Here is a 24,877-nt window from a genome sequence, read left to right on the forward strand (position 1 = left end):
TAGGCTTTTAAAAATGAACGTGTTACAGTTCTAAAATGTCTGAAATTTTCTCAAATTTACCTATTGTTTCAAATATAATGATGAAAACGTACAAATGGTGGCCTTTTTACTGGGAAGTATTATGGGGAGTGGGACTGGAGACCTCTAGAACTCAGACTTACAAAGAAGTATTAAATGTACCATTCAGGTTACCAGCACATACTTTTAAAGGAATTGAAAAAAGAATCCAAGGAAAAGCAAAATTGAAGTGTAAACTTTTCTGAACGGCCTAGATATAAAATTATGTTGCTCACTCGGTAAGCCATTACTGTCTTGCATAAAACAAAACTCCTGGGAAATCTTCATAGTTACAAATCATTTAAAAAAAAAAAAAAGGAAAAAATGGTCTAACGGGTAATAAGTATATACCCCTTCCCCACATACACAATCACTTGTTCAAGTAAGAACAATAATTCATATTAATACATTTGAACTGGCCTGGTCCAAGTATTCAATTCTTGTTTCAAATTGGTTGCTTGTTTGTGTTGTATCCAGGTTTGTATCTTAAGCATGAGCTGTTTTGCAATAAACTTTTTTTTAATCTGTATACACATATTTTGCCTTATTTGCATTTCAGACATGGCGGAAATGCTTCAGTATTTAACCTGCCACAGTCACCTCTTTCCCCCAGTTACAGTTCATCAGAATGTTAAAGTATATGTGACTTTTCAACTGCATTTACCAAATCAAAATGTGTTTCCTGTATTTTCTTTGTTAAGAAAAGCAAATAATTGTTACTACACTTGTATTTTATTTTTTTTTCCTAGCACCCCCAAGTATAGCAACTGTGAATTCAGGAGGTGAAACGTATAAAAGGGTTTGAAGAGAAAGGGATGTAATATTTAAATACTATGGCGCAAAAAAAAAAAAAAAAGAGTAAAACCTTGATATTGTCTTTAAAGCATGCAAGCATTGATAAAATTTTATCTTTTGCTACATGAAACCCCATGTGTACAAAACAGTGTAGAGTTAGGATTTTGTAAGGGAATAATTTTTTTCATCTCTTGCCTAATAGTTGTGTATTTTAAAAATCATTTTCAGGAATAGATTTTTTCATCTTGAGACTCTGCTTTCAGTATCATGTTTTTGGCTCTGGATTCCTGTACAATTTTTGTCTCTATTTTGTGTATATAAAGCATATAATACTGAGAAGATTAAAAAAAAAAAAAGGAAAGCTTGAAAGGCTTTGTCATTGTTTTGACTGGAAAATGGCAGTGCTGTTTGGTATTTTGAAAATGCTCTCCAAATAGGCACGAATATATATGGTTGTATTTGATATCACTTTTTTTTAAATAAAATATGATTATAGCTTCTAATGTTTCTCTCTTGACCTGAGTATTTGCACATGCACTTTCCCTTATATGTGGATTGGACAGAGAGTCATCAAACATTGAAATCTCACCTTTGATACCAATGGGCTTTGTGCCAGATGTTGTATATATACATTAGCAGTGGGGTAATTTTCTGTTACTCATAACTGACATTTCATCATCTCTGATGCCTTTTCATCTGTCGATACTCCAAAATTTATGTAAAGACACTCCTGTTAGGAAGAAAGTTGGTGCAGATTATAGTTATGCTACGTCTTTAAAAATTGTATGCTTTCCAATTTTAAAACAGGCAACTGTTTGCTGTTTTGTTACCAGAATACACATTCTTTTTGTGGCACAATGCACCTTTTTTGTAGCGCAGTCAGTCCACAGAGCATCCTGCATGATTTCTGTGTGCCTTTATCACCAAGAGATGAAACCAGTCAGCTAAAAAATGAGTTGCAATCCTAAATAGTCAGTTTCTAGTTTCATCACTATATGCCCTTGTAAAAAGTCCCTCTACAGCTTTCTTGTAGGCCCCCTTCATCTAGATGTGTTCTAGATTTTTTCCCCAATTGCAATAAAAAGTCCACACGAACGAATAAATTTCCACTAGCAAAATGTACACCGTTTCCCTTAGGAAACGATACCTTTCAAACCAGCACAGTAAGTAAAGCAGCAAGCAGAATGCTTATGTTTATATACCAAGCTGCTGTTTATTCACACCAATACAAATTGCATGTGATATTAAAAGCAAAAAACCGAGATTTTACCCAACTGAAAAATGCTCAATTTGTTCCCACACATGCATGAGCCACACACGCCACACAAAAATGAACTTCCCAATGCAAGTTTTGCTATTTTTGTGAGCGCAACAGGAGAAAACCTGAATGAAATTTAGAAGACAAGCAGACATAGTGCTCAGGGAGAGGATTTAGTGATGGTTTTTGTCAGACTTGGGTTGATGACTGGACTCGATGATCTGAAAGGTCCCTTCAAACGACCCTTCCAACCGAGGCAATCCTGTGATCCTATGAAACAGCCACCGCCGCAGCAGAAGGGGCCGCGCGTTTCAGGAACTCGCCTATTTCGTAAAAAAAACCCACATATTCGAACAAAAGACGCCTCTATCCTTGCGGCAGCGGGGCGCGGTGTCTCGTTAGCGAGGGGTGTCCTGGGTATGTGTATGAAGCCGTACTGACGCTCCCTTCTCTGGCACCGCCGGCCACCATCCCGGCGCGGCCCGGCCCGGCCCGGCCCCGCCCCGCCGCTATCCCGGCATCCTCTGCTGCCGCGCCCACGTCACGGCGGCGCCGCTGCTCTGGCCGGCCACCCGTGGCGCTGTCACCGGGGGTGTCATGGCGACCGTCGAGGTGGCAGAGGCCGGGGCCGCCGGGAGGAGCCGCTGAGCCGGGCCGCGCCGGGGGGATGCGGGAGGAGGGGTGGACGGGACCGGTGTGCTGAGCCCGCAGCAGGAGCCTTGGCCCTCCCTAGCCAGGAGAAGGGAGGAGGCAGCCGAGCGAGGCCCGGAGCCCTCTTGAGCGGGCGGCGATGGCGTCGTGGTTGGGCGGGCTGGGCTCGGGGCTGGGCCAGTCGCTGGGGCAGGTGGGGGGCAGCTTGTCATCGCTCACCGGCCAGATCTCCAGCTTCACCAAGGACATCCTGCTGGAGGGCGCCGAGGAAGTGGGCGGTAAGCGGGGCTGAGGCGCCGGGCGGGAAGGGGGGACGCGCTTGCCGGGGCTGTCTGTGGCCAGTGCCTCCCTGCCTGGAGAGGCCGGCGTGGTGAGGGAGCCCTTCCGCCGCCGCCGGCTCCCTCAGGAGTCCTGCTAAACCCAGGCTTGGTGCCTTGTTTTGGTTTTTATTCCGCCCCACTGTCTTCAGGATCTGGATAATAATCGTATTCCCAGGCTATAATAGCGGAGGTAAACCCCTTCTCCAGGTCTGTTATTCGGAAGTTTCTCAATTACGTGAAGCGTTGTGTTGATCAGTAATGGAAGCACACAGACGACACTCTTCTTCCACTCTGTCTGCTTAGTTTATCTAAAACCCCTGTTTGATTATCTGCCTTTAGAGTGGTCTCCTAAAACTGAGGAGTAGTAGCAGTACAGAGTTGTTTGGGTTTTTTTGGCACGGGTGTGATCTAAGTCTGACGTGTCACACAGGCAAAGGCCCGGTGTTTCTCATGGTTTTGTTGTTTATATTTCTGTTGGCCGCAGAGAAACCTGTCGAGTTCTGCCATTCTCCTACAGCCAAGTAAGAGAACGTGGCCCTTCTTTATAGGGATTTAGAAGCTAGGATGATTTATATTTCGAACAGCTGCAACAAAAAAGACATCAAAGTAAGATATTCAATAAAGTAAGAGTAAATTAATTCTAAACTGTTGTCTGTTCATTATATTTAAAACAATGCCTTTTTGTTATGAGTTTTTGAATAAAACTTTTGATTTTTCTAGCAAAGCAGCTGTATAACATGTCAATAAATATCAATAGGTTAATACCACTAATATTGTTTACCATCTTGAAACTATAACTTCTTGAAAAAGAAGTGAGCATTCTTGAAACAGTCTTAAGAATAGCAACCACAAAGAACAGCTGAGACTTCTGAATACTCATCTCAAATGTGAAATTAAACAGTTTTACTTTGTTTGCAACTTCACAACTATGAAGCATTGTGAAAGTATTGTATAGAACTTGTTGTTAAGCTGATAATACTGGTCTCATGGGTGGGTTTTTTGGTGTACAGGTAAAGTGCTCAGAAGAGAGAAATTTATTCTGATAACTGCAAAGTTATCTTTTTTCACTTTTCTGAAAGACTTGCATATGAATTTAGCTTTGAAACTTATTTTATGCTGCTAAACTGTGTAGTCATCTAGTGCATTTGTTTTGCCTTTTTAAAAGATAGAGATTCCAATTCACACATTTTTACTGTAGTTTGTACAAGAGAGATGTGCTGATGTTCAGTAGTTATTTTCAGCTGCACAGATTGTTAGATACTGCTGTGAACAACTGCTGTTTCCTAAAAATTTTAGAGTAGTGCATTTTTGTTCGTTACTAACCTCGAGGGTGTAAAAATCTGGTGGCCTCTGAGTACTCTTCTGTAGAGACCTTTAAATACTATGTGTCCTAAAGAGCACTCGTCAAGCAGTTCCTTACATTTATTTTTTTTTTTAATTTCCTAGTATTCTAATGTTTCCTCATTTTTAATATTATCCCTTACATTCACTACTTTGACTACCGTCTGAACTGAAGATGGTGTTTGTGGATTGTTACTATTATTACACTTTAACATCTGAAGTATAGCAGTTTTCATGGGTAGATTGTTGCCTCTGCAGCACTTAGAGCTGCATCAGTTTTAAACAGCGCATAGGAAATGATGAAGTGCAGTATTTACTTGAAAATTATATTTATTTCAAATTTTGAAAAATTGTCAAGGTTCCTTTATAGTCATTTCAGGATATTTTTTCATTAGTAAAAGGAAATGTGGTATTTCTACCTGTTAAAAGTGGAACATGGGAGAAGTAAAGAGCCTGTTTGAGGAAGGTTGATCATGAAAGGAAGAGCATCCAGGAACAGAATTTTGTGTTTTTGTATTAGATAAACTGGTATGGTAGATGGTGTCACCTTTGTGAGGCCTATGGGGTTTTGTGCCTTTGTGTGGGGGACAGGGTTGGTGTTTTGTTGTGTGCGTTATTTTCTGGGGTTTACTGGGTTTGGGTGGGTTTTTTTCCTGAAAATTTAGTGACTGTTGTGTGTATTTTATGGAACTAATTATTGTTTTGAAACTTCACATTAGATTACTGAGAAGCACGTAACTGTCATGTCAGGGGCAAAGTCCTAAATGAGCAACACATTCAGTGACACAAAATAGTCAAGTTAAGTTTCTCTTAATTTAAAGTTTACATCCATACTTTTTTGTTACTTTTGTGATCTGACTTAAAGCCTGGATAAGAGAGAAGAACTGAATTAAGTTTATAAATACTCTATGGTCTGAAAAATAATTCTGACAGTGTTCTGATAAAAGCAGCTTTTGATATTTACCAAGGAACAAACACTGAAACAGTCTAAAGTAAGATGCCTATTAATAACTGTGGTCTTAACTGATGTCTTATTAAACTGATTTTAATCTGTTAAGTAAAATGAAAATTTTCCCTTTCTTTCAGATGTGGCAACAGAACTCCATGTGTCCAATTCTAGACTCAGAGAAATAGAAAGTATTAACGCAGCACAAAAGCTTGAAGTAAGAGATTTTGGAACACTACTGTAATTAAAAGCAATAAATAACATTTGTTTCTTGTGAAGGTGAAGTACTGCGCTGAAGTTGCTTGTCCCTGGGTAAATCTAGAAACAAGGGTGACAGTGGTGTTAGAATGTGGACAGCATGTCTTTTGCAGCAAGCTTCAAAGTATAGAGCGTGTGTGTGTTCCCTGATGCAGTTCTCTGTTGCCCTGCTGTATAGTCATTTTGACACGACTACGCCTGCTTGTGCTCTTCAAAAACTGCTTACAAATCCCACGTGCCCTTGTGGAAAGTGACTTCGTGTACTTTTACAAAGGACTTGTTGGTGTTGTGGCTTTATTCATGGCTGTAAACCAACACTTTCATGTATGTCTTAACTTCTCGATGCTCTTGAGGGCTGAAGATAGTATTTTGAGGAAGTAACTGTTCCTGCTTGCCCTTTTTCTAGACTCTTGCCATCTGCTATTGGCCAATGTCAGGGAGAGAATACGGGACTGTATTTGTGCTCTGTGGCTGTTCTTAAATTCCACCTGTGGATCATGCTAAGATGTAGTTCAGCTCTCAGTTTTTCATCTTGGTATTTACATCTGGTGGCCACAAACCCTTTTCTGAAAGTGAGTTAGATAGAGTCCATGGAAAGCTTGGACGTGAACGTGATTTTGAGCCCACACTTGGAAGTTACTGTGTGTTATGAATGAAATAACATGAGAAACCCGTACAATTTAATTGATTTCTTTACTGTTCAGGAGACTTATGTTTTTCTAATTATGTAAGAACTCTTCCGAATGTACCAACATTCATTTCTCTTTTTTGCTAGAATGAGAGACTGAAAAAAGTTTGTAGTGATTTAGAAGAAAAGCACGAAGCAGCAGAGCTTCAAATTAAGCAGTTATCTGTAGAGTACCGAAATCAGCTTCAACAGAAAGAGGTAGGATACAGAGTGAAATATTCGAGTAAGTATGTCCAATAACCATATGTATTGTGCTGTTTAATCTCTTTGTTATAGTATTGGTGCTCTTTCAGTGGAAGTATTGGTCAGAGTTATGGTTTCTTGGTTTGTTTATGTAGACACTGAGAGACTATGACATATATTTTGTTGAATCATCTAATAGAAGCAGAGCTGCCAGGAGATAGTTGAGAAAGCTCTCTGGGAACGTCGTGCATATATCAGAATTTCTGTTGTTTCTGGAATCACTGTGAGAAAGGACACTTAAACTGTTTTGGATTGCTGATTCAATTATCTTTAAGGAAAGCAATGGGAGCAAATTCTCATTTGAAGCAGTTATATTGTCTGTGGATATAATAATTATTTATATTAATGCATACAGTTAAAGGGAACAGAACTAGCTTTCATAATTTGAGAAGTGTCCCTTTTGTAATGGAAACATGAGCTTTATAACCTATTGAGTAATGTGAGGTTTCATAGCCTTTTAAATGGAAAAAGCTACCAGTGTGTCTAGAATTACACAAAAGGAGTTTTATTTCTGCTTTGTTTGTAAATGCATATGGGAGCTAAAGGAAGCAGAATTTTGAGATGTATAGAATTCTGCTTATTAAATACAACAACACAGTTCTCATGAGAAAATTGTATGCAGCTAACTTCAGTTTATTGTAAATAAGTAAATTTTCAATATGTTGAGTTTTTAAGTGTAGAAGAAATCAAATGCAATGTAAGTAACTGGGGGAGCATCATATATTGCTTAATTTTAATATCAGAATACCCTCTTTAAATATTTGAGTTTTTTGTAAGACCTGTTAGCCTGAATCTTGCTATAGTACTTAGGTACCTTGGCTGCTGAGGGCATCAGCAAACGCTTTTACTCAAGTTTGACTTAACTGAAAACTATTAAAACTTTTAATACGTCTCATGGCACGAGATATTTTGTAAAACATCAGCTAACGCTGCTTTTCTCCATTAGGAGCGTATGTGGGGTTTTTTCCTTTTCTTTTTAGTGAAAGTGTTCAGTAATTTGTGCTGGGGGGGGAGTCATTTGGTTAATTCACATTTCATAAGGCTACAAGGGGTAAAGGAAGTAGAGTGTATTTTGACATTCTTCTTATTGAAACAATGCATTGTGGTGTGTATATGCAGGTGGAAATCAGCCATCTAAAAGCTAGACAGAATGCACTACAGGAACAGCTGCAGAAAGTACAGACGGCTGCTCAGTCAGCACAGCCCGGAGCTGCTGTTTTGCCACCAGCCACTGCATCAGCTTCCTATGTTCCAGTGGGCAGACATTCCTCAGGTTTTGAAGGAGATGACATGGATTTTGGAGATATAATCTGGTCACAACAAGAAATAAACAGATTGTCCAATGATGTTTCTAGGCTTGAATCTGAGGTTGACCACTGGAAGCAGATTGCACTGGTGAGTGGTTCCCTTCTGTCTTACCCTCCCCGCTCCCCTCCAAATTAGTATTTTCATTGCATTTGTTGTTTCTGGAGTGGGTCTTTTGAAAGTTTGTGCTGTACAGATTCTGAAAGCGACATGATTTGATGAAAAAGATGGAAACCTGATGATCTTTTAGTCATTTTCTTTCTGGCACATGACTAGCGACACATTCAGTGACTAACTTCCAAATGCTGTTTCATGATGCTTTTATGCATGACGTGTCAAGTTAGGAAACAGGTTTCATAAACGTTTACCAAGAATACTACTTCAAGCTTTCATTTTAGTGCAGCCTTTTAAAAAATACTTTTCTTCATCCTGGCTGTGATATTGAGTATTGACAGCAAAATACTCTTCAAAGTGATAGTTGGGTACTTGCATACTATTTTTATTTACTTTTCTCTCAGTCCTTGATATGTCAGTTGTAATTCATGGAACAAGAAAGAATGCAATCTTTTAGCTGCTGTTGATGTGAGTCATCATTTTTCAAGCTATAGCCTGATTTCAGAGGTATACTCTTCCCATGGGGAAATATTCAAGTAAAATTAAGCAACCCGTTTGTCTTATTAAGTGCAATAACACCCCCCCATCCCAAACTCTTACACATTTGCATGTAATAATTAAAAAAAAAAAAAAACTGTGGAAAATCAAAATGTGTCCATTAAAATGTCTTTTTTTGGTCAAAATTACTGTAGGTTTGAATTTTGCTTCACATTAGCTTTGTTGTTTTCTACTTTTGAGTATCAACAGGAAGAACTTACGTGAAAAATACATGTATTTATCAGAATTTTCACACTGATATGTGATTTTTCTTTTCTCAGTCTTCCAAAGTGCAAGGGACCAATGATGCTGAACAAAGTGAAATATGCAAACTGCAAAATATTGTTAAGGTAAGATGACAATTTTTACAAACTTGTCTTTTCTTATGCTTTATTCTTGATGGTTTTGCATATGGTCACATGACTTTTGAGTGTAGTTAAAATATTTACAACATTATCACTTAGCATTTTCTCTATTAAAAATGCATGTGGGCATGTAATTGTACTACTGACTGAAATATTGATGTGCTATATTTAAAACCAGTTACTCTGAGAAAGGGTATTTATATGATTTGATGAATATAGTATGTAAACTTAAAAGAATGATGTTAGTACTTACGAGGGCAAATCACTTTCAGAAGCTGTTGGTGACTTACGAGACTGAATTTAAGATACACAAAATAATTTTTTCTCTCTTCTCTGAACATCTTGCTTTTTTTCATTGACGATTTGTGTTTTCATACCCATTTGCATGTCATCCTTGAAAGTTACTATAAATATGTCGTAGTGTATCCCAATTCCTATGAATGAGTTGTAATCTCTCTACATTTGTTTAATATTTGCTGTTATGTAGAGCGTACTGTTTGTGTAAATATATTTCTAAAAGGAATGTCTCTTAACACGTTTAAAAAAAGTAATTAAAAGCCAAGAAACTTGACATCTCCTGTGAGAAATCCTTTAATAAATTCTGTAATTTTACTAGGGAAAACTTTTTTTCTTTCTTCTGTATTTTTTCTTCCTTAAGCTGCTGTACCGTATATTACCTTTCTCTTTCTCTGATGATATTTGTAGGAGCTGAAACAGAATTTAAGTCAAGAAATAGATGAACATCAACACGAACTTTCAGTATTGCAGGATGCACACAGACAAAAGTTACTAGAGATAAGTCGTCGACACCGAGAAGAACTGAGTGAATATGAAGAGCGAATTGAAGAACTTGAGAATCAGTTACAGCAAGGTCTTTATTACCGCATGCTTTCTTTTTTATTTAATGTAATTTCCATTAAAGCGTCAAATACATATGTAACAGTGTAATAGATACCAAATACATGATGTTTAGGAATTTGAATTTCAACTCAGTTCAGCTTCATTGTTTAAGACGCATGCGTGTCCTAGTATCTTATATTCACTGTGATTGGCTTGAACACTGGAATGATAGCATTTAATCTTCTGACGTATATCAGTCTAGAAGGCCATTTTCTATACATATCAAATTTTGAGCTCTAAATTCTACACTACAGGCTACAGAGTTGGGTAGAGAGGACCCTAATGAAGTTCAGCAAGGGCAAGTGTAGGGTCCTGCACCTTGGGAGGAATAACCCCCTGCCCCAGTACAGTACAGGGGGAAAGCAGCTCTGGGACTCCTGGTGGACAACAAGTTGACCATAAGGCAGCAATGTGCCCTTGTGGCCATGAAGGCCAGTGGTCTCCTGGGGCTCACTGAAAAGGGCATGGACAGCAGGTGGAGGGAGGTCATCCTCCCCCTCTACTCTGCCCTGGTGCGGCCGCATCGGCAGTGATGGGTCCAGTGCTGGGCTCCCCAGTTAAAGAAAGATGGGGAACTACTGGAGAGAGTCCAGCAGAGGGCTATGAAGATGATCAAGGGAATGGAGCACCTCTCTTATGAGGAAGGGCTGAGAGACCTGGGTCTGTTTAGCCTAGAGAAGAGAAGATGAGAGGGGATCTCATCAATGCCGATCAATATCTAAAGGGTGGGGCCAGCCTGTTGTTCAGTGGTGCCCAGCGACAGGACAAGGGGCAAAGGGCACAGACTGGAACACAGGAAATTCCATCTCAACATGAGGAAAAACTCTTCCCTTTGAGGGTGCCAGAGCCCTGGAACAGGCTGCCCAGAGAGGGTGTGGAGTCTCCTTTTCTGGAGCTATTCCAAACCCGCCTGGGGTTCCTGTCCAACCTGCTCTGGCAGGGAGTTGGACTAGGTGATCTCTGAAGGTCCCTTCCAACCCCTATGATTCTGCGTAGAAGCAGCTCAGTAGTTCTCACAAGGAGCTTTTTATTGTCTTGTAGGTATTCCATATTCCAAAAATTAGTCATGTCAGTTAGGTTTCCTTTAGGGGCTTTGCGCAAATATATGAGATTTGCTTGTAAACCTCTATTTTATTATCTGTCAACTCAGACTTCTAAAGAGTGTGTACTCTCATCTTGGGAAGACAGATCCATTTTCTTCGTGGAAGGAAGGGAAATGTTTTCACAACCTCCTAATTTCTAAGATAGTACTGATAGGGAATGTATTTCTTAAAATCAGATGCCTGTTTAGATGTGATCTGTCTTTTACTGCACATACTACATATACAGCACGTATGTACACCAGTAGGACTAATTTAATGAAGTCAAAGGCAGGAATCCCATATCTTTTGCACTACAAGTTATCTGTAAAATAAGTACTGGTCACAGCTTTTGAAGAATTAGAGTATTTTATATTTTTGCTTTCTTGGTCTGTTTGACAACATAATACAGACTGGGGCAAGGGGAAGTGTTTGAGCTTACATTGAAATGAATTCACAGTGTGCTTTCATTGAACTTTTTTCTGTACATTTTTGTTTATGCCTTTTTATACTCTGTAGCTTACCTGGAAATTACATTGTAAGGGTTGTACAGAACTGTCAATGTCATGATAGTATGGTGGATATGTAAAAATATCAATTCTGCAAAGTGAGATCTGTAGGTGAAAAACTTTGTGCATCATTTAGCAAATGATGTACTAATTTGTAGCAAATCGTTCTCCATAACAACCATTGAAACGCAATTAATTATATTATAAACAGGTATTTATGCGTTTTGAATTCGATGGGGTTTGATAAATTATTTTTAGAAAAAAGATAATTCTTGATAAATTATTCTTAGAAAATTGAGGTATTCCAAATGCTGATAAATTAGATTCTGTCATCTCCCCACCAAGGGAGATGGGGGTCAAGTATATTTTAATTAAATTGTGAACAATGTATGTCTCGCAACACTTGTCTTTTGAGCCAGGTATGTACAAGTATTTGCAAAGCTGCTTATCAGACTAGTATAGCACTGCTTCAACTGTTAGTTCTATTTAAATAAGCTTTCTATTGATGATGATTATGTCTTTGGTTTAGACTATCTCCCTCTGTCAGGAGAAAGGGTGGAAGGGGAGACTTCTAAGCAAAAGATCTACAGTGCTGGCTTTCGTTAATACTGCAAACTGTCTTTTTTGCTTTTTAGGTGGTGTGAGCGCTGATGCCATGGATGACTCTAAAAGTAGCGAACAGAAAAAAAACGCGCAGAGCCTAGAAGGAGGAAAAGTAGAAAAGTTGCAAGTTGTGAAGGACCTAGAGGATGAAATAAGAAAATTAAATCACAAATTGTCTTCTGCCAAAGAAGAAAACAAAATTCTTCTGAAAGAGCAAGAATTGGCAAAGGTAGAAAAAATCCAAATAGTGCAAGAATATGAAAATCTTAAATCTGACTTTAGTATGCTTCAAAGTTCTGTTGCAAAGCAAGATGTTCTGAAAGAACAGGAGAAGAAGCTCCAGTCAAAGACATCACTACCAGAAGATGTTGTCAGACTACAGCAAGCACTGTTAGGTACAAAAATGGTTTATAATTTTTTATTATTATTATTTTTAGTTTATCTTCACAGGTTTTCACTGTTAATGCTCAGGACTTATTTTTAGAATTTGGAACTGAATATGAGAACCTTCTAAAAGTTAGTGGCTTAGAAAAGGGTTGTCCACTGAGGTAAGGCTAAGCAGAACAGAGACATATAATTAGGACTAGTGTGATTATCATAGGGGTTTCTGATTAGGTAAGTAATTATGCCTGACAGCTGTTTGGTTAGTTTTTTCTTTCATTAAAAGTAGGTAAGCCTCAATAGAAGTTGTTTTTTTTTAAAATTCTAAAAGAACACTTTTTGTGTGTAAAGGCAGTCTCTTGCTAATATCTTCTTAAAGCAACACTGAAACACATCTATTTAAGAAGTGTATCTGTATCTAGAAAATCTTCTAATATTGCGTAACTGCTCCAGTGTAGTAGCAAAGTCCTCCTAATGTGGACTTGGTTGTCAAAGTAATGCTGTACTTTGTGGTGGTGATTGATGGTGCGTCTGAATCTTCTACAGCACTGATGTTTATCATCACAAAATATTGTGAAACTGTTCTCTTCTGGGAAGCAGAGTTCTGTTGGGTCAAGGTGGGAGAATGATTTGGTTTTATTGTTTGGAAAGTAGTAAAATTACGTGCCTTTTTTTTTCCTTTATAGAAGCAGAAAATGAAATAGCAAGACTTTCAAGTTTAAATCAGGTAAAGCAATTTCTAAATTAAGCCACCATAAAAGTTCATAGCAGTAGTAACTGATGGAAAGCACGCACTCTGGCACTATATGTTTTTTGAAACATTCACACTTCTACATAAATAACCTTGTTATCGAGGAAATAATTGTGGATTAATTGTATAATTATATGTGGAATTGATAGAAATGTTACATTTTGACTTGTGAAACTCCACAGCGTACTCTTAAAGAAAACTAGTGGAGTCCCACCTGTCCCATTGCTACTTAGGCTGCTGTAACATACACTTTCAAAGTCTTAATATGTTCTGTAAAAATTTGTCATTTTTCACCTCTTCCACTTTAGTACGTTTCAGTTTTGACACTGTTACCAGTTGTAAAATATCTCTAATACTCTAATAATACTACATTCCATCTTACTGATGAAGTCAAGCAGTGGAACGTGCAGTTTCTGTGGAACACACCTTTTAATTTTTGGCAAGGTTGACTTAGTCCTTTGAAAACTCAGACTTGAGAGACTTGCCTTAGTTTACTTTGTATCCAGTGGTATTTTTCAATTGGGATTGTGTGTTCTACATGCATTCAAGAGTTCCCATGGCATTTTTCATGAGGGCGTTATTCAGGTGTTCTTGATTAAAACTTCCCATCTCACCATGCAGCCTACTACATGTTTAGGGTATCTCTTGGAGATACAATCATTTATCCCAGCTGTGGATCTGTACCTCAGCGATGGATATAACTTTGCTTATCAGACCCTGGCTTTTTGTGCAGAAGTTTGTAAATTGCATTCCTAAACTTAGTAATGAGAAAATGAATGTGTATGTAGGAGTGGTAGAGACATATACTTCACAATGAAGAATTTTTAACTGGGATAATATTCATGTAGGCTTAGAGATTCTAACATAAAAATGCATGCTTTGCTTTTAATTGTTGAGAGGAAATAAACGATTTTGAATCTAAATAGCTTATAAATTTCAGCAAGATAAAGTCTAATTTTAGTTTGTTTTGTTTTTTTTAACTTGAGGGACTTGAGAAGAAACTGACAAGCGCACAACCCAAAAATGAGAATATTCTTTCTGTGTATACTGAGGATCAGAATTCAGAATTAAGTCAGTTAAGACAAGATTTGGAAAGGAAAGAACATGAATTAAATGAAAGTATTGCTGAAAGGGAAACATTAATAGCGGAGTTGGAAGAATTAGACAAGCAGAATCAAGAAGCTACTCAGGTAATAAATACTGCAATTAATTATTGAACTGCTAAAATAAATGTTTAGATTTGTGTGCATGTGTATTTATCTTTTAAGTTGGTCTTTGAACATAGATAGCAGGGAAATATAAGTTATCTTCTGAGGCTTAAAAAGAATATTGGGACCAGTGTTTCTCCATATCTACTATCTTAATGCAAGATTCTGAAGTACAAGAAACCTACTTGTTATGGACAAAGAAATAATATGGCATGTCAGCTGTCCATAAGGGATGTTGCTTTCTAAACTTCTGTTAAATACTACTTGATTTTTTCCTTGCAAGACTTTTGACGTCTTTTATGCTGCTTAGACTTTGACCTCTGTCTTGTGACAGTATGCATAACATGAATGATTTTTTTAAAGAAAACCATTTTTCTTTTCCTTTCATTATTTTTAATTATTTTGAATAATTAAATTATTTTATTACAAGTTCGTAATAATACAAGCATTTCTGGAGCAGAAAAGGTCACCAATTGTATGTAATCAAAATGGAATGATACCTTTTTGTCGCTATTCTGATATATTTGACCTGTAAAGGTATAGTTGCAAGCCATGTGTTTTTTCAGTATTGATTTACTTTACGGAATTGAACATTTAAAGTGTTTTCCTATGAAATGAATCCCAGAATTTTATTTTTTTAAAAAAATAAGCTCAAACAAGAAATTGAAAACAGAATATACAGGTATGAATTTACTTCTGTAATTTGTTATTTTAAATTTAGTGCCTCTCTGATTTTAAGTAATGGTTGTTTGCTGCATATCCATTCCAACTGCCCTGACAAATTCTGACAGTTCTTTTTCTTTGGTAGTTCTCTTTTTATTCCTTGATTTAGGTGGAGTTCTTTTGGGGTTTTCTTGGGTTTAGTGAAATGTAATCTATCCCTATTTGATATTTGGTTTTAATTAATTTAGCATTAACTGGTTGATACTACTTGCCAACTTAATGTTGGCAATTAGGAAACACCTTTGTTTCCTCTCAGTTTTTTGGTTTTTTTTTTTAAATTGTTCAGAGGATAAAAATGAATGCAATAGATAGTTTGGCTGGTTCACCTCTCCTAATGAATTCTTACTTGTGTTCATTTCAGCATATGATTACACTGAAAGAGCAGCTGTCAAAACAACACACAGGAACTGATAGCATCATCAAACAGCTGAAATTTGACATAGATTTTGAAAGAAAGAAAGTATCACAGTTAGAAACCGAGAAGATGGAAGCTATTAAGGAGTTAGATAGTCAGAAAGAAAAATTAAGCCAATGTTCATATGCACTTAATGATTTGCATATAAGTAAGAAGCAGCTTCAAGATAAAATTAAAGACCTTCAGGAACAATTAAGGAAAGCCCAGGACTGTCATTTGCATAATAAAAAAGAAATCGGAGAATTGCAGCAGAGGCTAAAAGAAAGAGAGGAGGAACTTTCTGTATCATTGAGCACGTTAAAAGAAAAAAGTAATCAGGAATCTAACTACACTTGTCAAGATCCGATTCTCAAAGAAAGAGAAGTAGAAATTGCAAAACTACAGAATGACATTTCAGAAAACAAACAACTAAATGAAAACTTAGAGAAGTCTCTGTCTGATCTCAGAACAGAAAATGGAAAGCTGTTAGCAGCCATTGAAGAACTAAAACAGGAGTTAAGTGATGCCATTTCTGAGAAAAATAAAGTTTACTTGGAAAAAGACACTGTTATGGAGGCTCTGAAAATGGAAAAAAGACAGATAGAGAGCGAATTAAACCAAACAGAAAAGCGGCTTTTGGAACAAGCACATAAGTATAAGCAAACTATTGAGGAATTATCAAATGCCCGTAGTATGGATACCACTGCATTGCAGCTTGAACATGAGCGCCTGGTTAAACTCAACCAAGAGAAAGACTTTAAGATTGCTGAACTTCAAAGGAGCGTCGAGCAGATGGAAATTGACCATCAAGAAACAAAAGACATGTTGACTACTAGCTTAGGAGGACAAAAACAGTTGACAGAACTCATAAAAGAGAAAGAGGTATTTATTGAAAAATTTAAAAATCAAGCCTTACAGGTGAAGCAGGAACTTGAGGAATATATGAAAGTTTCAAAAAAACAGGATGTCTTAAAACAGAACTTGGAGGAAAAGGACAGAAGTCTTGCAGTCATGAAGGAAGAAAATAATCATTTGAAAGAAGAAATTGAACGCCTTAAGGATCAGCAAAGTAGAGCCACGCCTGTGGTTGAGCCTAAAACTCTAGATATTATTATTGAACTTGAAAGTGAGGTAACACAGTTAAAAGTGATAAAGAGTAATCTTGAAGAAGAAATAGAAGTTCTCAAAAAAACAATAGAAGATCAGAATCAAACAACAGTGCAACTTCAGCAGTCTCTGCAGGAACAAAGAAAGGAAATAGATGAGTCTAAATTTCAGTGTGAGCAAATGAATGTCACACATGAAAGACTCTCTTTAGAGAAAGATGAGGAAATTAAAAATTTGCAGAAAACAATTGAACAAATTAAAACTCAGTTGCACAAAGAGAGACAGATTATTCAGACTGATTCCCCTGATCTTTTTCAGGAAACCAAAGTTCAGACTCTTAATGGGGAAAATGGAAATGAAAAGCATGACTTGTCTAAAGCTGAAATTGAAAGACTGGTAAAAGGTATCAAAGAAAGGGAGATGGAGATAAAGCTTCTAAATGAAAAGAACATTTCTCTAAGTCAGCAAATTGATCAGTTGTCTAAGGATGAAGTTGGCAAACTTATTCGGATCATTCAAGAGAAGGATTTAGAAATACAAGCTCTCAATGCTAGAGTTTCCTCAGCTTCCTATAGGCAGGATGTTCTTTGTCTTCAGCAGCAGCTGCAAGCTTATGTTGTGGAAAGAGAACAAGTACTAGCAGTTCTAAGTGAAAAGACAAGAGAAAACAGTCAGTTAAAAACAGAGTATCGTAATATCATGGATATAGTCGCTGCTAAAGAAGCAGCTTTGGTAAGGTTGCAAGAGGAGAATCAAAAGTTATCTAACAGATCTGAAAACAGCAGTCAAGACATGTCTAGAGAAACTATACAGAATTTATCCCGTATCATTCGAGAAAAAGATATTGAAATAGATGCTCTAAGTCAAAAATGCCAAACCTTATTGACTGTCTTGCAGACATCCAGTACAGGTACTGATAACGGGTCAGGAGGTGTTACCAGTAACCAGTTTGAGAAACTTCTACAAGAACGGGATAAACTAAAACAGCAGGTAAAGAAGATGGAGGAGTGGAAGCAACAGGTAATAACCACAGTTCAGAATATGCAGCATGAGTCTGCTCACCTCCAAGAAGAGTTACACAAGCTTCAAGCACAAATTTCAGTTGAAAGCGACAGTAATTCAAAGTTGCAGGTAGATTATAACGGCTTGATTCAGAGTTACGAAGAGAATGAGAAAAAGCTGAGAAGTTTTAGTCAGGAATTAGCACAAGTTCAACACAGCATAGGACAGCTTCATAACACCAAGGATCTTCTCCTGAGTAAACTTGATTTGGTGACACCATCTGTGGCAATGGCTTCCACCGTTCCACAGCTTTCAGACATTCAGTGCAGTGCTCCCGAAGTTCTCAGTGATGAGCCGGAGTCTAAACTCCTTCAAAAGGAGTTGGAACAATTGAAAAAAAAATTGCAAGAAAAAGATTCAACTATTAGGACTCTTCAGGAAAACAATCAGCGATTATCTGATTCTGTGGCTGCAGCATCAGAGATTGAAAGAAAGAGTCAAGAAGGAACTGAGTCAGAGATGAGGCAGGTCAAAGAAAAACATGATATCCTACAGAAATCACTTAGGGAAAAAGACATATTAATTAAATCTAAAAGTGATCAGTTACTTTCTGTGAGTGAAAATCTTAGTAATAAAGAAAATGAAAATGAGCTTTTGAAGCAAGCTGTGACTAATCTTAAAGAAAGAATTTTAATTTTAGAAATGGATATTCGAAAACTGAAAGAAGAAAATGAAAAAATAGTTGCAAGATCTAGGGAAAAAGAAACAGAATTCCGAGCGCTTCAGGAGACTAATATGCAGTTTTCAATGATGCTGAAAGAGAAAGAGTTTGAGTCTCACTCAATGAAGGAAAAAGCTCTTGCTTTTGAGAAGCTGTTGAAAGAAAAAGAACAGGTACATGCATTCATATTCATTAATATCTTTTAAAATTAGTCACATGGTAATGCGTTTTTGCATATATTTAGCCGTCAGGTGTTTGCCTGAAATCCATTTGTGATTCCTTACTGCATTACGTTACAGCAAAAATCCTCCCCCTGCCATGTTAAGAAATTAAAAAGTCAGCAGGTGAGTGGTTTACAATGTTATCTGTGAAATGTGCTGCCGTAAACTAAATTTTAATTTATTTGGAAATTGCTCATTTACTGAACAGCTGCTCAAAATTTTGGTTTGGCTGTTTCATTAAGTGACCTGTATTCTTTCTACTGTATGGTACTCAAACTCCTGCAGAAGTGGCCAGCAGGACTAATTTTCCGATGTGCTTTCCTCTAATGTTTGTCATTCCAATGTGATTGCTTCGCAACATCCCTGTGAGATGTTGGGGTTTATGTATCTTGCTTTTATGGCTGGAGAAACTCCACTGCAAAAAAAAAAAAAAAAAAAAAAAAAAAAAAAAGAGGATTGGACAAGCTAAATTAGTGGTTGCTTCCCTGCAATTTGACATATGGAAAAATTGATACTTTTTTCAAAGCATATGTTCAGAGGAAAGTTGCAGTGGCTTATTAATTATTGCGTATGTAATTTGAAAATTTGAAGAACGCTTTTTGAAAAGAGCAGAGAGTTATGTGGCATCATTGATACATTGGTCAACAGCACCTTGTATGAACTGCTGCTGCTGGAGTTAACAAAGTAACAGGTGAATTTACAAGATACAAATTCATGTGGTGGGTATCTTTGGCCTGCAGACTTTCACTCCCTGGTGGTTTAGGATTTCAGTTTCACAAGCATGGAACATTCGTCTGGATGTTTTCCTTGCACAAATAGGAGTTCCTGTTACATGCTTTGTGTTTGCTATGGAGAACTAGGAAAAATAGTATTCAAGCAGTTTTGTGTGCGTCAGAGGATAACACAATGTAAAAAGAGAAGGTTTGCCTTCAGGGTTATGGTTCTACTGCAAAATGAATTTTACTATATTCAGTTTGGTTAATAAAACCAAATAATTGAAGCTCATAAGTATTAGTGATAAGGATTGGTTTACTTCTACCCAACGTATTCAATAAAAGTAACTGCTTTCAAAACAACCTGTGAGACAAGGTAAAGAGCATGCTGAAAAGTTTCAAATAACTGAAAATGCGTTCATATGTACGTGTGAATTCTGTGTAACTGACATACACTTCTCCTTTATATGCTGATGTGCAGTTACAGTAAATTGCATGTAAGTGGGAACATTGTTAATTGAAATTTGACATCTGAAAATGTGATGAACACTGCTGTGATTTGTTGAAGGTTAATCTTTGGGAGTGAGGGAGTTGTTTTTAAAGATTTCTTCATGTGTTTAGTCATCTTAAGTTCAGACAAGTTGATCTGCCTAGGCTGATGCTTTACATGTGCATGGCTTAAACGGGTATCACAGAGAACAGATTCCAAACACTGGGGCAAAAGTGAAATTCTCAAGTATTCAAGTTGTCTGAGACTCTATGTACATGATATATATCTTTCATCTAAAGATAGGTAGGTATCTATTTGTTCACAGCAGTCAGTTAAGACAATGCATCTGTATAGTGTCTTTTGGCAATAACTTCTACTTTGTCTTCTAACATGTGAGCGAATAACTTCAAAATAATATTTTCCCTGAATGTTTTTCTATGCTGTAGGGCCATGGGTGTCCTGCCCTTTTCCTTGTTATATCAGTATCGTCTTTATGCTCTTCTGAGCAAAGACTGTGTCTCCTTGGGTAAAATTATTTGCTGCATTTGAAATGCTTGTTTGTGTCTTCAACAGGGCAAGACAGGAGAATTGAATCAACTGTTAAATGAAGTTAAATCAATGCAGGAAAAGGCTGTGAGTTTTCAGCAAGAGAGGGACCAAGTCATGGTGGCACTCAAACAGAAGCAAATGGAGAGCAGTGCCCTGCAGAGCGAGGTACACCGCCAAATAACTTACAGTTGCAAGAAATAAAAAGAAATTGCATCTGTAGTATTTTCTGAATTCTTTTTTGTTAGCAATCACTTGTAAAAAGCATTTAAAATCGATACACGTGCAATGTGCTTCAATGGACATGTTTTATGTTTGCTTAAATTATTTTTATGAGAAGTGATATTATGGGCAACTTAAGGTATGTTCTACACAGATACAGCATTTGCGTGAGAAAGAGCAGCGCCTCAACCAGGAGCTGGAGAGGTTACGGAATCACCTCTTAGAAATGGAGGACTCGTACACCCGAGAAGCTTTAGCTGCAGAAGACAGAGAGGTCAAGCTAAGAAAGAAAGTTTTGGTTTTGGAAGAAAAACTTGCGTCCTCATCTACTGCAGTGGAGAATGCCAGGTAGTTTTTTCATTTATACTGCAGTGGCATTGGCTGTATTTATATATATAACAGTTAGCTAGACTGGTACTGATGGCTTTATTTTACTGAATTACCATTTTATAACATGCTAAGCAGTCGAGAAAACAAAAAGATAAAAACTTTTGTTACTTTAAATGAGGAAGGTGATTTGAAATATACTTGGCTGCTGTTGACAACTTGAGAAGGTATTTGTCCTTTTAGTAGTGACTATTGAAATCTCACATCTTTGATAGTGCTTAGATCCAGAAAAAACAAAAATCCCTCAACCTATTGATTTAGTTGTCTGTCAAATCAAAAAAGATGGGACTTTAAAGTCAAGGCTTTGTTCAGTTTGAAAGAGTCTTATTTTATAACCTTCAATGCACAAATGTGACTGTCAAGCTTTGTGAATTGCTTTCCAGACAAGTGCGTGTCCTTACTTTATACCTGATACCATGGAAAGTATACACTACTAAAAGCTTTATTAGTGTATATAGATAAAGCAAGATGCATTGAAGTTCTCATGGGTGGCAGAATCTGGGAGGCTAGAGCCAATTGTGGTTTTTTATTTATTTGCCATCATCACATTTTCAGCCAGAACAATGAGAACTTAAGTATCAAAATTACTCATGCCTATCTTGACTGCTTTAATATTGTTTTATTTAAAGGAATGTCAGTTACTTTGGGCAAAAGAATTTTTTTCTTATCTTATTACAGTTGTCCAAATGAACAAGTATTTTAATCAAAATATATGTATGTAGCTGCAGTCTTTCTTTTTTATTTAAGTACCAAAGATGGATTCTGCTCTTAATGTTTTCAGCAAAAAGATTTCTGAGTGGAATTTGTTGTGAAAAATTGTGGAAGGAAGTGGAAGAGTTGAGAGAAGGTTGTGTGTAAAAACTCTTCCTCAGAATGTTTTGTAATTCTTCATCAAACTTGTCAAATACCTTTCAAGAAATGCTGCCTGTTTCCCACCTGACATGCACTCTTAAAAAGACTGACATAGGAGAAAACAGGTTCATAATATTTTTGCATAATGTGAAGTTAAATGGGGCATTCAGTCATCAGTATGGAGCAAGATATACTGAGTTCTCGGAGACTGGCTTTAAAAGTAAAAATTGCGAGAAAGACCTATTGATTCATGTAGCAATTCGTGCAGACAATTAGCAAGATATCGATTCATTTTTTTGGTAAAAATATTGTTAATAATAAACAACAAAGATTAGTTTTTTCTTTTCCTAACGCACCTCAAACAAAAGTGGGTTGAGTTTTGGTTTTGGGGTTTATTTCTCATTGACAAACTTTTATTACCAGACTTATTTAAAGTCTGTTGTTAGGTTGTTTTTTTGTTGTTTGCTGTTTTTTTTAAAGAGGAATCAGGGGAAAAAAATTGGCTCCATTTTTATAAATTGAGCTGAAATATTAAAGGTAGGCTATTTTTGCTGGGATTTCATTTTCTCTGTGACAACTTCTGTTATTTTCTCCATAAATAATGTGTTTTGTTTTCATTAAGTCACCAAGCTAGTCTGCAAGTTGAATCTTTGCAAGAGCAATTAAACCTGGTTTCCAAGCAGAGAGATGAAACTGTGCTGCAGCTCACCATCTCACAGGACCAAGTGAAGCAGTATGCGTTGTCACTGGCCAACCTGCAGATGGTACTAGAGCAATTCCAACAGGGTGAGTTCTGTCGAGAAATAGCAAAGATTGCAACAAGCGTTTTTCCACTGGGATAGTTCATAGAATCATAGAATATTCATGGTTGGAAAGGACCTTTGAGATCATCGAGTCCAACCATACACACACAGAAAAACACCCCTACAATCTCTGCCACTAGAGCATGCCCTGAAGTGCCAAATCTTAAATACCTCTAGGGCTGCTGACGCAGCCGCCTCCCTGGGCAGGCTGTTTCAGTGCCTGACCACTCTTTCAGTAAAGTCATTCTTCCTAATATCTAATCTAAACCTCCCCTGCTGCAACTTCAGACCATTTCCTCTGGTCCTGTCATTATTCACCTGGGAGAAGAGGCCAACACCCACCTCTCTCCAACCTCCTTTCAGGTAGTTGTAGAGGGCAATGAGGCCTCCCCTCAGCCTCCTCTTCTCCAAGCTAAACATGCCCAGCTCCCTCAGCCTCTCCTTATATGACCTGGTCTCCAGACCCCTCACCAGCCTGGTAGCTCTCCTCTGGACACGCTCCAGCACTTTAATGTCCCTCTTGTACAGAGGGGCCCAGAACTGAACGCAGTACTCGAGGTGGGGCCTCACCAGTGCCGAGGACAGAGGCACGATCACTTCCCTACTCCTGCTGGCCACGCCATTCCTGATAGAAGCCAGAATGCTGTTGGCCACCTTGGCCACCTGGGCACACTGCTGGCTCATGTTAAGCTGGCCATCCACCATCACCCCCAGGTCCTTTTCTGCTGGGCAGCTTTCCAGCCACTCTTCCCCAAGCCTATGCAATTGGTCTTGGCCCATCGATCCAGCCTGTCCAGGTCCCTCTGTAGGGCCTTCCTACCCTCAAGCAGATCAACTCTCTCACCTAGTTTGGTGTCATCTGCAAACTTACTGAGGGTGCACTCAGTCCCCTCATCCAGATCATTGATAAAGGTATAAACAAAACTGGCCCCAAAACTGAGCCCTGAGGGACACCACTGGTGACCGGCCGCCAAGAGGATTTCACCCTATTAATCACAGCCCTCTCTGGTCATGGCCATCCAGCCAGTCTCTTACCCAGTGAAGAGTACCCTTGTCTATGCCATGATTCGCCAGCTTCTCCAGGAGAATGCTGTGGGGGATGGTGTCAAAGGCCTTACCAAAGTCCAGATAGACATATTTTGGTGCTTTTTAAACAGTAGTTACTTGGTTTCCTTTTTGACAGCTTGAATTTCAGAATCTGTTGCCTTTTAAAAAAAACTTAGAGAAGCAATTCTGGCCCTGTGTAAACTGATTGTCAGTATCCCACTTACGAAATATGAATGCCTTCTCTGCCTCATGAAGACCACATATGATAATGCTGAGGTTTTGCAATTGCATATCCCAAAAAAAACAGTTACATGTTGTGAATTAAGATTTTTTTGTTTTTCATGCTGTATTTTTAATCCTTTAGAAGAAAAAGCGATGTATTCAGCAGAGCTGGAGAAACACCAAAAACAGACTGCAGAATGGAGGAGAAAAGCAGAAAGCTTAGAAGAAAAAGTTGTGTCACTGCAGGTGGGCTGAATAATGAAATTGAACCCTATGAAACTAAATGCTTATTCTTGACTGTTTTTTTTGTTTTTAACTGCTGTATTAAGTGTTACTGTCTAAGAATACATCAAATTATGTAATTATTCTCTCTTCCTTGGAAGAGAGAGGGGCGCTAAAAGAAGGTCAGCAAAGTAGTATTCCTCTGCTGACCATCCGTTTTCTGAGGATATTTACAATCCAGTTACTCTAAAGAACAAATGATTGAAGTCTCTGCATCTCTTTGTTCGATCTGCATTGTATTAGTGTAATTGTGACGGTAAACTCCCTCGCTTCTCTTTTTGTTCCTTTCCTGCCCTCTATTCAGGAAAGTTTAGAAGAGGCGAATGCTGCTCTGGATGCAGCATCAAGGCTTACTGAGCAGCTTGACATCAAAGAGGAGCAGATTGAAGAACTTAAGAAAGAAGGTAACTATATATATATATTTTTTTTTTTTTAATCTCTGTTTAAAACATTCGAAGCAGCTGAGGAGAAGATGTAGTATTCCTAGTAACTTACCAAAATTCGTCTCGTATATGGAAAAGAGTAACTCTGTGCCACCTTTTGAGAACTTCCTTGTTTATAAAGCAAATTTGAAAAAGTGTATTTACCTTCTGTTTGGGATCTTTCTCAAAAGAAAGCCCTGTAGTAGTTGGTTTTTGTTCGGTTTGTGCTTTTTTTTTTTTTTTTTGCCCTGTAAATACCAAAGCCCTTCATTTAGCTCAGTAAATGTCTTCTTTAAAAAGTTTCTGAAATACCAAATGTTGTCAGATTTTCCAAAGTGACTACCTACGATATGTGACATAGGCACAGGAGTACAGTGAGGTAGAGAGAAAAGGTGTGCTGTTGGTAAGAGATGT

At 37.8% G+C, this 24,877-nt stretch overlaps 1 protein-coding gene across 2 annotated transcripts in view; it reads left to right on the plus strand.

Moving 5' to 3' along the window:
* Positions 1–2,648: 2,648 nt before the first annotated feature.
* TRIP11 (thyroid hormone receptor interactor 11) overlaps positions 2,649–24,877 on the plus strand; it is a 35,065-nt gene continuing 12,836 nt past the window's right edge. For both annotated transcript variants that reach the window (XM_074584192.1, XM_074584193.1), the window contains exons 1-15: positions 2,649–3,039; positions 5,509–5,585; positions 6,402–6,512; positions 7,677–7,952; positions 8,795–8,863; positions 9,584–9,749; positions 12,002–12,364; positions 13,037–13,077; positions 14,088–14,291; positions 15,394–18,429; positions 20,254–20,394; positions 20,603–20,796; positions 22,310–22,473; positions 23,902–24,005; positions 24,346–24,445. In XM_074584192.1, the coding sequence (XP_074440293.1) occupies positions 2,901–3,039; positions 5,509–5,585; positions 6,402–6,512; positions 7,677–7,952; positions 8,795–8,863; positions 9,584–9,749; positions 12,002–12,364; positions 13,037–13,077; positions 14,088–14,291; positions 15,394–18,429; positions 20,254–20,394; positions 20,603–20,796; positions 22,310–22,473; positions 23,902–24,005; positions 24,346–24,445 (5,185 nt within the window). In that variant the 5' untranslated portion in view covers positions 2,649–2,900. The remainder of the gene's footprint in view (positions 3,040–5,508; positions 5,586–6,401; positions 6,513–7,676; positions 7,953–8,794; positions 8,864–9,583; positions 9,750–12,001; positions 12,365–13,036; positions 13,078–14,087; positions 14,292–15,393; positions 18,430–20,253; positions 20,395–20,602; positions 20,797–22,309; positions 22,474–23,901; positions 24,006–24,345; positions 24,446–24,877) is intronic.

The sequence above is a fragment of the Larus michahellis genome, chromosome 4, assembly GCF_964199755.1.
Source record: "Larus michahellis chromosome 4, bLarMic1.1, whole genome shotgun sequence".
NCBI lineage: Eukaryota > Metazoa > Chordata > Aves > Charadriiformes > Laridae > Larus > Larus michahellis.